The 13,184-nt window shown below is 42.9% G+C and overlaps 1 protein-coding gene across 1 annotated transcript; it reads right to left on the reverse strand.

Moving 5' to 3' along the window:
• Positions 1 to 4,720: 4,720 nt before the first annotated feature.
• On the reverse strand, positions 4,721 to 11,623 carry MED10 (mediator complex subunit 10). Its single transcript, XM_081872927.1, has 4 exons — positions 11,369 to 11,623; positions 7,765 to 7,848; positions 7,151 to 7,253; positions 4,721 to 5,336 (listed from the first exon to the last, which is right to left on the reverse strand). Exons 1-4 carry the CDS (start codon positions 11,488 to 11,490, stop codon positions 5,241 to 5,243), a joined length of 405 nt encoding a protein of 134 aa, XP_081729053.1. The 5' UTR covers positions 11,491 to 11,623; the 3' UTR covers positions 4,721 to 5,240.
• Between the last annotated feature and the right edge of the window lie 1,561 nt (positions 11,624 to 13,184).

The following is a 13,184-nucleotide window of genomic DNA, read 5'->3' on the forward strand; positions in this document are numbered from 1 at the left end:
AAAGAACATTCAACTATTGGCTTCGTCTTAATCTAAATCCACCTGGTCTACTGCCTCTAGTAATGCAAGACCCTCACAAAAGCAAGTGGTTCAAAACTGTGCATCAAAAACTCCTTACATGCGGTTTGCATTCACAGTCCCTACTATCAATGGGCCTCATTAAAGCAAAGAGTCTAATAGGCCAGCGCCTGAAAGACATTGAACGGCAAAACAACCTGACTATCTTAAAGAAACTGTGCCCATGGTATACCTACTCTCCCCCTTCTCATTTTGACTCCCCAGCTTCATATCTGTTTAAATTAACCATCCCAAAATACAGACGTGCCTTTACATTGGCTAGATGGGATGTTCTTCCTTCTGCCGTACTCGAAGGTCGTTATCAAAAGACTCCATTTGAAAAACGTCTCTGCCCATGTGGAGATGGTAACACGGAAACAGTGTCCCACGTCCTCCTATCCTGCCCCATTTACAAAGACCTAAGGAATGAGATTATTACTCCACTCATTCTCTCCAACCCCGGCCGCTCACCAGACATTACACTGTATTTTCTCTTATCTGATACGGATAGTCAGATAACAGAGAAGGTCGCGAGGTACATCGAGAGAGCTGTGAAATTGAGGGCCACCATCTGAGTGACAGACTTGTTCATCTGACGGACCTCCTTTTGCCTGCTCTTTTCTTCTTTTTATTCTTATTTTTATTTTTAATTCTTGTATAGCTGTGGCCTGTTGGCTTTGCTAATAAAGTTTTGATCTGATCTGAGATCTGAGCTGGGACCGAGCAACGGGAGCTCACCCTGTCACAGCGATTCGAACCGCTAACCTTCCGATCGGCAAGTCCTAGGCTCTGTGGTTTAACCCACAGCACCACCCGCGTCCCTTTTACATGTCAGTAGGTTGCACAATATGTGCTGTCTTGAGCATGTCACAGACGAGGCCACAGAGTTCCTGCCAAGCAGGTGTTATCCGAGAGAAACTCTTCTGAACTCGGACTGCTGGTGCTGAGTCATCCATGTTAATTGTCCCCCACCAGCCAAGACGACTCAGCGGAGTGACTCAAGGTTCCTCCAGATGGCACCTTCCCCCATGGCTGAGTTAATGGCATAACACTAAATCAACATGGGGGGGGGAGGCTACTGAGAGAGATTAACTGGATCAGGTTTTGAACCACGGTGATTGTTTGCAATATGCCATCTGCCCCGATTCTGTTACTCACTGATCTGTGACTTGAGGACTATCTGGAACCAGCAGAGTAGGAGAAACAAGGCCATAGGCAGCTTCAGTTAGGATGTCATAGAATCAGTAAACAGCCCAGCAATAGACCCTTCCCCTCCTCTTCCTGCTCCCATATGGTTTGCCTGGTTGCTGCCACTTTAAGACCTGTTCTATCAGATTGGGTGTGTGTGGAGAGAATCTAAAGTACCGTATTTTTTGCTTTCTAAGACTCACTTTTTCCCTCCTAAAAAGTAAGGGGAAATGTGTGAGCGTCTTATAGAGCGAATGCAGGCTGCACAGCTATCCCAGAAGCCAGAACAGCAAGAGGGATCGCTGCTTTCGCTGCGCAGTGATTCCTCTTGCTGTTCTGGCTTCTGGGATTCAGAATATTTTTTTCTTGTTTTCCTTCTCCAAAAACTAGGTGCGTCTTATGGTCTGGTGCGTCTTATGGAGCGAAAAATACGGTACCCACACAAAATGGCTAGAGGGATGGAAAATACTCTTTTCCTCAAATAGGGATAGACGTGTCTCTCAATTTCAGTTCCCTCAGTTCTGCATTCCCCTCTCTCCAATCTTAAATACAGTTCTTCGTATTTCTGCAACAATTTCCCCCCACTCCCAAAAAGCCCTAATGAAAATTCACTAGCATTTTAATGCAAACTTCTCTTAACAAACACATTTTTGTATGCAGCCACCAGCAACCTCCCCTAATACAATGCGTTTCTGTAAATATTGTTTGGTTGGAGAACCACATCTCAAAATCTGGATGAATGCAAATTTCAAAGGATGGCTACGTTTCGGTACTTATACTGCTTAGGAAAGTGCAAGTTCAGCAGATTTGACTTTAATTGTGAACGGGACCAAATTTCTCCCCCTCCACCCCTATTCTCAATTCTAAACACTGCCTCAAATGTGAGGTCAAGCACTCTCATAGTCTCAGATTTTTTCCTGGGCATGTGAAAGCTCTCACTTGACATATCTGGATCAGGAAGACGTTTTGGCAGTCTCTGACCTTCAAGGGGGGGGGGTGCGTGTGTGTGTGTGTGTGAGAGAGAGAGAGAGGGGGGGGGATTTAAATAGGCTCAGAATAAGTTAAACCATGTCCTAAATTTGGGTGGCAGGCCGGGGGAGAGATAGGATCACCCAAGTAATGGGTGAAAAAAAAATTTCCTCACTATTAAAGTAGGTATAACCAGCATCATTACAGCCCAATATCATCATGGGCCAAGCCTATGTAACTCAATGGCAGGAAAACCCAGAGACTGGTGTGGTTGCTGCAGAAATCTTACAAAGGACCTGAAAGCTACCAGACAAAACGGTACCCAGGAAATGGAGTTCAATTCAAGGACAAATTGTACTGACAAACAGCACACAGAAGGCTGAACTGCTCAATATCTCCTTTGCTCGCTTCTTTACAAAGAAGGAAAGCTGGGATGAGACATTAACTGCAACAATATTGACAGAAGCAAGAGGGGAGAAGGGGACTCTGGCCAGGATAACAAAGGGGCATGTCAGAGGAGACTCAGGCAAACAAAGACCGTTCAAGTCACAGAATGATTCGCCAGGCTTCAAGCCTTTGAGAGGCCTTCTAAGAAAAAAATAATAATATGACAGAAATATTGATGCACCTAGGGGGAAAGAGCGTGTTATGTCTAATTCATGGAAAAGCTCCCTACATATCAATTTATCTGGGGCATTTATCTAGTCATCCCATAAACAAGAGTTCTCTGTAAAACAAACACCACTGGATTAACACATTTTTAAAATGGAAAGTTAAAACACAGTTTAAAACTGAGAGGCCTGAGCTGTGAAAAGTGAGTTGTTGTTGTTGTTATTGTTGTTGTTGTTTTAAGGGGGGGGGGGACTGGGTGAATGAACAGGTCTCTTCAGCCAGTGCTGAAGAGATCTAAAAAATTGTGTCAGGAAATCTTCTCTGCTCCTCTGCACCCCAGAGGTTCACTAGCCCTCATGTGGATTTCAATAACCTCTTGCAGTGGTTGTTAATGAGGGTGTATTTCCCCCCTTCAAATTAAAATTTTACATTAACATAGCATAACATGCTTTGAATATAATTTCCTTTCTGCATTTGTCAGAGATAAATCTTTTATGGGAGTCGAGCACTGATGTTGCTCTCTTTCGTGGAAAGCAGGCATCATATTAGACATCACATCTCAGGAAACGTAACATGGCAGCTGCCCATCACATAAGGGAACCAAGCCAGTGCTCACTGGCTCCCCTAATAAGCACCACTGCCAATAAGCACATCTGTGAGGAAGGGGCGTGTGTGAATTGAGGCGGCAGTAGCAGTGCCCTGGATGGGGGCTCTGATGGGCATTAGTACCAGACAGGGGCCCGTCATGGCAACATGCCAAGCTCTGCCACTCCCAAGCTGGCCCTAGTCCTGAACACGCTGACAATTACAGTGATTATTAAAATTGCTGATGTTAACTTGTTCAGGAAAAATGGCACTCTGCTGTTTCACAACAAGCTCATCCCCACATTTTAACACACAGTTTGGGTAGGGCGGGGGGCAGGGGAAAGAGATAAGAGATCTACAATTTCTGGTGAGGGTAGGGTGAGAAGGGAGAAAATGGAAGAGGAAAGGGAGCAGCATAGAAATTACTAAGAATTGTATCAGGCTGTGAGAGAAAAGACTAGAATCTGCCCCACATAATACAGGACATGGGTACAAATGCAGATAATTTGAACAGCCCCAGAACTATTTTCACAGAGCTATATGACAAACAGCAAGTCAATACTTTGCTTCAGACCCTCTATTATAACTGATGAATCATATAGATGAAGAGCTTATTTCCACTATTTAAGAGTGCTTACCAACATTGTGTGAGGATTGCCTATAGGTGATCAGGCAGTGAAGCTCCACCTTTCTCTCTGAGGCCTTGAACAACTGGACATATGAACTAGTAAAAAATTGTTTGTATGAATGGCATAAACCACCTCCACCAAAACCAGGCACTTTATCCAATGCATAGATTGTCAAGCATCTATCCCTCCCCCCACCTTCATTAGAAAAGGGATTAGACCTTTTCATATACAGTACATCTGATAGCTATGCAAATCAGCACTGACTGCTACAGTTGCAGAGTAATGAACATACAAGTATGAGCTAGTTTATAGCTGTCATATCTTAGTAAGGGTGTATCCCTCCACCAACCCCCACAAACTACCTCCTCCATTACATTGACTGATGCCTTCCAGCAGCAGATGGATATGAATTAGATGCCGCCCACAAGGTATAGCATGCAAATACCTTTGATGATTAAAAATATAGATTGACATTTCTCATCTACCGTGCAAAAAGCCCAAGAGACCATATGGAAGTTTGGAGGTGGGGGACAATAAACAATTTTACTATACAAATTTAATCCAGCAAGGCTGCAACCTAATTCAATACCAGAAGCTTGGTTTTTGCATTAACCATACAAAACCGAGCAGGATATATATATAGAATATATATAAAGAATATATAAACTGCACATGCACCATATTGCAAATGTTCATGTTTATTCTTTCAGATAGCATCATAGAATCATTCTACTCTTCCTGCAGACCAAGGTATAATGAAAAAGTATGGACAAACCTATTAATTACCCAGGAAGAAAGATTACAGCAACTATTCTGCTTCTCCATTTGGTAGGTGGCAGAACTTCAACAGCACACATATAGCTGCCTGACCCCACTTTACTTTATATAAGAAAGATATACACTAAGTAATTCAAAATGGGATCTTACAAAAAGCAATGTTGATAGGCTTCAGTTCACATATGAGCCGGAAGTCATCTTAAAGACTGTTTCACAGTTGTTGGCTTCTTACTGAAGTCCTTAGAAACCTGAATGACTTCAGATGTGGTACGGGAGAATCAGCTTGCATCTTTTCCAAGAAACAAAACATTTAATCAATGCTTCTGTGGATACAGCACTTTCAGTCCTCTGGTTATGTCAAATATTGCCACAATAACCTATCAGCGGTGTCTGGAGAAGAACACAGTACAATACGGAATGTAATTAAGGAGATGAATCTTCACCCCGAATAGCTTTGTACTTGGCCATGTCCTCTGGGAAGACTTTAGTCAGCTCTTGAATCAATAGGCTTTTGAATTTCTAAGAAGAAAAAGAAAAAGTGTCAAGCAGGGAAACTTTCGCCTTTTATTTGCACTGGGGGTGGGAGGGAGATAGTATTAGCAGCAGTAACCAAGACCACCATGTGCTAGCAGTTTTATTTGACAGGAAGTAAGTAAAGACTTGATCAAGCTACTACTGACTTACTTTATCGTATCTCAGGCACAAATGCACTCTACACACCTGGTGAATGTACATGAAGCCCACTCTGTACCCACACAGTGGTGCTTATAACTTCTTGTAAACAGAAGGTTTCGGCTTGCACCCAAGGAGGTTAACAAAGTCCTTTGAGAGCTCCATTCAGTTTCCAAAGCAGTTTGCTACTGTAGCCCAGGGAGCACCTTCTTGAAGAGAAATGTCCAAAGATCCCCAAGCCAAATGGAAGGCTGGTGCCTACATTATACACCTCTAGGAGCCAGGTGAGAATGTTCCTCTTCAACAAGGCATTTGGCTGATTAACATCTGATACCCTTTTAAACTTGTTTTGGGAGGAGGTGGGGAGGGGGACTATCATTTTAGTTTTCTTCCTGTTTTGATTAGGAATTTTATGTTTTTATCTTGTATTTTTATGTTGTGAACTGCCCTGAGATATACAATTGTAGGGCACCATACCAATTTAAGAAATAAATACAATAAAAACTAGTCACACATTCATTTCATCTAGTGCTGAATTAATATTTTAACTTAGTCTTTGGAAAGCTTTTTCAGACTGATATACTACACTGCATTGTCACACACCCCACTAGAGTAGCTTATAAAATAAAAATCAAGTTAACAGCAAGATTAAAATAATGAACCAAAGATTAAAGACTTAGCATATTTTTTAAATTGCCTAGTAATGAAAAGACAATGTAGGCCCAAGGGAGCTTTCCTAGTGACGGATAACTACACTTCATAAGCAATATGCCACAGCTAAGGTGATCCTATTTCTAAAGTCATCACATGCCTTCCTTCAGATCTCAGGGCTACCTGGGCGAGCACAAACTGCCCAACTGACTGGCCCCAGTTATTGGCTGGGAGCTATACTTTGAACTGCAGCTCTGTATCGTTTTCAAAAGGTAACCTTGCATTATATCAATGCAATCCAGAAAATTACCGGAGTATAGGTAGGAGTGGCAGAGAGGGTCCTTGTCCAGCAAAGGTCACAGCTGCTGCAGTTACTTCAGATGGTCCAAGCCTGGACCAGTTAACCTCAAATGACAAAACTGGATCTAGAAACACTCTCAGATTGTGAAAACTCTAGGTACTATCAATCAGTTGCAATTTGCAGACCATTCTTAATTTCTAAATACACTTTGAATTCTTGTTACAGAATTTGATCCTTCAGATATAATCAGTGAAGACTGCCAATATATAGGCAAAGCCTATCAAGTCCGATACCTTTGCTATATATTTTGTGTTTCATCTTAATGAGACTACAGTGGTGCCTCGCAAGACGAAATTAATCCGTTCCGTGAGGCTCTTCGTATAGCGGTTTTTCCGTCTTGCGAAGCAAGCCCATTGACAGCTTAGCGGATTAGCGCTATTAGCGGTTTAGCGGCTTTTAGCGGATCAGCTGATAAGTGGCTTAGCGGCTTAGGAAAAGGGGGGGGAAGGGGGGGAAACCCACAGGAACTCGCAAGACATTTCGTCTTGCGAAGCAAGCCCATAGGGAAATTCGTTTTGCAAAGAGCCTCCAAAACGGAAAACCCTTTCGTCTAGCGGGTTTTCCGTCTTGCAAGGCGTTCGTCTTGCGGGGCACCACTGTATTTATCTATTAGTGAATACATGTTATTTGAGAAACACCTTTATCTTACCTTCATGGTGTCAATTTTTCCCTTCACCTGTTCATTTTTAGCAAGAGCCCTTTCCAAACACTCTTTAGTATAAAGTTGGGGATTACGGCCTTGGTCTATATATCTGAGGAAATAAATTGTATGTCAGGTTTGATAGACAGGTTTCCATACAGTGTAAAACAGACATATAAATTCACAACACTTTCTAAAACAAGACACACTAGATTATGTATTAGATATGCAGCTAAGAACATGTTGCTGACATTTTTACATCAATACTGAATATACAGACTACTTTAAGAAGCACTACGACAAGTTCACCTAGCTCAGTTAGCATCAACATACAAGAACTGCCTTTTTAAACAGATGCTGAAAGCCAAACTATTCCCAGAAATATACCTGAGGGGAGAAAAACTGAGAAAAGGTATGAAGTAATATTCTGCAAGATGCTTCTTAAAGACCAGAAGAGTATAGTACCAGAAGAGAGTTTAGTACCACTCTTTAGTACTACTTCTATGCTCTAGAGTACAGAAATTTGCTGTCATCAAAATCATTAAGATGAAGAAGACCGAGATACTTTTCCCAAGGCTTTGGAGATAAGTATTGCCTGTAACCATGTGAAGTTAAACACTTACTCGAAGACTTCCAAAGGCACGCTAATATCATGAAGCTGCTGCCGGCACTTGTCAACATCTTGCAAGCCTGTAACCATAAAATTCCTAGGAGAAGGAAACATAGGTTTATTCATTCCCAGAACTACTAAGACAATAATCACAACAATAGTCACAACAATAGTCACACTAGTCTGTATTCCTATAAGTAATTTTTAAAAGACACTAAAAGAGCATTCTCAAAAATAAAAAGAACCACTAGAAAACCAAATACTGGCAGATCTCAATCCCTTCCTTCTCTAAATCCATAGAGGAGGTGGCTTTTCAAAACACTACGCATATGGACCTTTCATCTATTAGCAATGACCAGCAATGGAACCTCCATGTTTATAGACTTCTGACTACCAGCTGTCTAATCAAAGACAATTTCAGGAGTAAGAATGCAAGAAGAGCCTGCAGGATCAGGCCAATAGCCCATGTAGTCCAGCATCCTACTCTCATAATGGCCAACCAAGTACCTATTGGAAGCTGACAAGCAGAATGTGTGTGTAATTTCACATTTGTAGCTTCCAAGAATTGGTATTCAGGGGCATGGAGTCTCCAACAGTGGAAACTTAACATTTCTTTCTTCTACATGATTCTGTCTAATCCTAGAATCATAGAATCATAGAGTTGGAAGAGACCACAAGGGCCATTGAGTCCAACCCCCTGCCAAGCAGGAAACACCATCAGAGCACTCCTGACATATGGTTGTCAAGCCTCTGCTTAAAGACCTCCAAAGAAGGAGACTCCACCACACTCCTTGGCAGCACATTCCACTGTTGAACAGCTCTTACTGTCAGGAAGTTCTTCCTAATGTTTAGGTGGAATCTTCTTTCTTGTAGTTTGGATCCATTGCTCTGTATCCACTTCTCTGGAGCAGCAGAAAACAACCTTTCTCCCTCCTCTATGTGACATCCTTTTATATATTTGAACATGGCTATCATATCACCCCTTAACCTCCTCTTCTCCAGGATAAACATGCTCCCTTAGCTCCCTTAGCCGTTCCTCATAAGGCATCGTTTCCAGGCCTTTGACCATTTTGGTTGCCCTCCTCTGGTCACATTCCAGTTTGTCAGTGTCTTTCTTGAACTGTGGTGCCCAGAACTGGACACAGTACTCCAGGTGAGGTCTGACCAGAGCAGAATACAGTGGAACCACGCCATCCACGATAGTGGCCATCGCTACTTCCTGTAGGAGCAAAATCCAGGGATACATACCCATCCACACTGTCTCCAAACCGATGTAAAGAAGATTATACACAAACAGAAAGATGTTGCATTATCTTGCCCAAGGCCACCCAAAGTGACTTACAAACAGACAAAACCCAATAGATACATTAAGACCAATGGAGTGGGGGAATACATTGAAAAACATTCCACCCACTTCTAAATGGCCACAGTGGCAGTGTGATGTAGTCGTCTGAGTGTTAAACTAGGACTCGGGAGACTAGGGTTCGAATCCCCACTTGGCCATGAAGCTTGTTGGGCCAGTCGCAGTCTCTCAGCCTAGCCTACCTCACAGGGTTGTTGTGAAAATAAATGGGGAGGGAGGCGAACTGTGCAGGACACCCTGAGCTCCTTTACTAGGAGGAAAAGTGGGATATAAACGTAATAATAAAAATACACAGATTAAGAAGCCAAAGGCTTTTGTTAAGAGGTAAGTTTTCACCTGGGACCTGAAGATGCGCAACAATGGCACCTGGTGAGCCTCCCTAGGGAAAAAGCATCCCACAAACAGGCAATCTTAACCAGATTACGTTTTCTATATGACCGCATGCAGGGCAAAGTGTAGAGGGAAAATATATAAAAGATCACACATCTTTTGGCAACCTGACACGAGCAAACCACAATCGATACATGAAAATGACTTAAAATCAACCAGTACGTTTCCGAGCACAATTCAAAGTGTTGGTGTTGACCTTTAAAACCCTAAACGGCCTCGGCCCAGTATACCTGAAGGAGCATCTCCACACCCATCATTCTGCCCGGACGCTGAGGTCCAGCGCAGAGGGCCTTCTGCCAGTTCCCTCATTACGAGAAGCAAAGCTACAAGGAACCAGGCAGAGGTCCTTCTCGGTAGTGGCACCTGCCCTGTAGAACGCCCTCCTACCAGATGTCAAGGAAATAAACAACTACCTGACATTCAGAAGACATCTGAAGGCAGCCCTGTTCAGGGAAGTTTTTAACGTTTGACATTTTAATGTATTTTTAATCTTTGTTGGAAGCCGCCCAGAGTGGCTGGGGAGACCCAGCCAGATGGGCAGGTTACAAATAATAAATTATTATTATTAATAATATTATCATCAGTAAAGCATGAGTCTCTTAATCTCAGGGTTGTGGTTTCCAGCCCCATGTTGGGCAAAAGATTCCTGCATTGCTGGGGGTTGGACTGGATGATACCGGTGGTTCCCTCCCAACTCTGCGAATGGTTCTGCTATTCTGTTGTATCTGAAGGGCTGTTCACAGGGAAGATGGAGCAAGTTTTTAATGTGTGACATCTTAGTGCATTTTTGGTCTTTGTGGAAGCCGCCCAGAGTGGCTGGGGAAACCCAGCCAGATGGGCAGGGTACAGATAATAAATTAATTTATTATTATTGTTGTTGTTGTTGTTACAGATAGGTAGCCATGTTGGTCTGCCATAGTCAAAACAAAATAAAAAAATTCCTTCCAGTAGCACCTTAAAGACCAACTAAGTTAGTTCTAGGTATGAGCTTTCGTGTGCATGCACACTTCTTCAGATACACTCATATCTTCAAATACACTCACTTCTTCAGATACACTCATATGTATCTGAAGAAGTGTGCATGCACACGAAAGCTCATACCTAGAACTAACTTAGTTGGTCTTTAAGGTGCTACTGGAAGGAATTTTTTTATTTTGTTTTAAGTTAGTTCTAGGTATGAGCTTTCGTGTGCATGCACACTTCTTCAATCGACAACTTAATATCAAATAAAGCGACAGTCGATTAACCCACTAGGGTATAATGGCGCACAAGGAAACAGCCGAACCCCACAATACTGCTCTCGCCAGCCCGGAGCCTTCGGAGCAGGTAGCTCTGGGGGCGCAGAGAGAGGAGGGGGCTGAGAAGTGGGGGGGGAGATGCAAGAACTACCTACTCTGGAAGAATGGCAGACAAAGGTCATGGACTTTATGGGACTGGCGGAGATGACCGGCAGAATCCGCGACCAGGGGAAGGAGACAGTGGAAGAGGACTGGAAGAAATTCAAAATATATCTTAAAAATTGTTGTAAAATTGAGGAATGTTAAGATGTCAAGGGGTAAGAAGTAGAGAATTACAGCTGTAACTAACAAGCTTATGGAAACGTAATGAAAGGGAACTAATAGACAAACTGACTAAAGGGTTGCTAAAGAATTTCAAAATAAGGATGCAGCGAAAGGGAGGTGTGGGGAAGTCGGAGGAAAGAAGGTGTATGAAAATAAGATTATGAAATTATACATGTTTAAATGTTTTGTATGTTTTTGTCTTGTGTTTTGTTTGTTTTTATTATGTGTTTGAAAAATGAATAAAAAATATTATTATTATTATTTTTTTTTTTTAAAGAGAAGTGGGGGGAGGGGGGACTCACAGCTTCTGGTTGAGGCCCGCCTGGCTGCTGGGCTGGAAGTCGCTGACGATGATGCCCAGCTGCCGGATGTTCTCCACGAACTTCTCCAGGTGCTCCTCCAGGGAGTCGAACTTCTCCGCCATCCCTTCGGGCCTGGCCGTCGGCGCTCCGGCGATGGAAGACCCTCCCTTCCTCCTCCTCCTCCTCCTCAAAGCTCCCTGGCGGCGCCCGTTGCCAAGGGAGCCGCCATCGAGGCCGTCGCGGCCACTTCCGCTTCCGGGTCAAGCCGCGCTCCTTCTCTCTCTTCTCCCCTCCTCCCAGCCAGAGGATTCAGCAGCCTCTCCGGCTTAGGCTCCGCCCCCGCGAGAGAGGGGACGCATGCGCATGCGCAAGCCGCCGTTCTCAACCTGTGGGCCCCCCAGACGTTGTTGGACTACAACTCCCATCATCCCCCAGCTCTGGCCTTGCTAGCTTGGGGTGATGGGAGTTGTAGTTCAACAACGTCTGAGGCGCCACAGGTTGAGAAAGGCTGCCAGGCTTTTCATAGTGAGGGGCGGGTTAATATATTGCCCCGCCTCCTGCTGGACACCGCGGCCGCCGCCATTGGCCAGACGAGATGCTAATCTGATTTTTCCCTTGTTGTGAGCCAGAGAAGCCATTTTCGTGCGCTCTTCGTGTTCTTATTCCCCCCTCCCCGCAGAAACACACGCTTCATTTTTTATTTTCTATTTTTTTATAAATATTTATTAGAGTTTCCAAATTAATACCAAAAAAATACACAAAAAGTAACAAAAATACAAAGATACAAAATTAAAAAACAGTTAAAACAAATATAGTTTCCATTACTTATTTCCATTAACTTGTTTCCCAGACCTCCTCTCACCTTCCCCTTTTGTATTCCAGTTCAAATTCTTCACTCAGCAAATCCTTATTATAACTTCTTATAACTTATTGCTCAACCTTTACATTACAGCTGGTAACCACTTAATTTCTGTCCAACATCCCTCTAATGTCCATTAATTTTGCAATAGTCTTTAAATTTCTTCCAGTCTTCTTCCGCCGACTCTTTTCCCTGGTCTCGGATTCTGCCAGTCATTTCTGCTAATCCTATATAATCTAAACAAAAAATTCCTTCCAGTAGCACCTTAAAGACCAACTAAGTTAGTTCTAGGTATGAGCTTTCGTGTGCATGCACACTTCTTCAGATACTTCATCTGCCACACACGCTTCATTTTTTATATACCGCTTTGAGGCTGTTGTTCTCGTCCCCCCCCCCCCCGCGGCAATTAAGCGGTTTCAAAAAGCCGTGAATAAAAATATATACCTCCATCATAAATTAAGTGTCCAATTGATTCTCGGGATTATGTATTTATAATTGGAAAATATTACATGTATATATTTATATATATATTTATTTATTTATACCCTGCCTTTTTCCTTGAAAGGCACCCAAGGCGTCTTACACTGAAAACTATTATTAATAGGCCTGCACATGGGGTGTCTGGTCACACATTTTATAATAAAAGAAGGGGGTGATTTGCTCCAGGGAAGTAGTTCTCCCCATTTTTTTCCCCTCCACTTCAGCAAAGGATGTTTCAATAGATCCTGAAATATATTCAGAGTCGCAAAGTGATTTCATGCTCTTTATTCCGCTCATAGTGGTGAGGAGTGTAAACCCTAAAATTCCTATCACAGGAGGAATGAATGAATGTCCCCTCAAAGTATCTGCTTTATATACATTATTTAACACAATGGGCTGTCCATGATTGGCTAATTCCGGAATTCTACTGTAAGCCAATCAGGTTGTGGATTCACTTCTATCTGGAGCATGATTGGG

Source organism: Podarcis erhardii (genome assembly GCF_964252035.2).
Source record: "Podarcis erhardii genome assembly, chromosome: 8".
Taxonomy (NCBI): domain Eukaryota; kingdom Metazoa; phylum Chordata; class Lepidosauria; order Squamata; family Lacertidae; genus Podarcis; species Podarcis erhardii.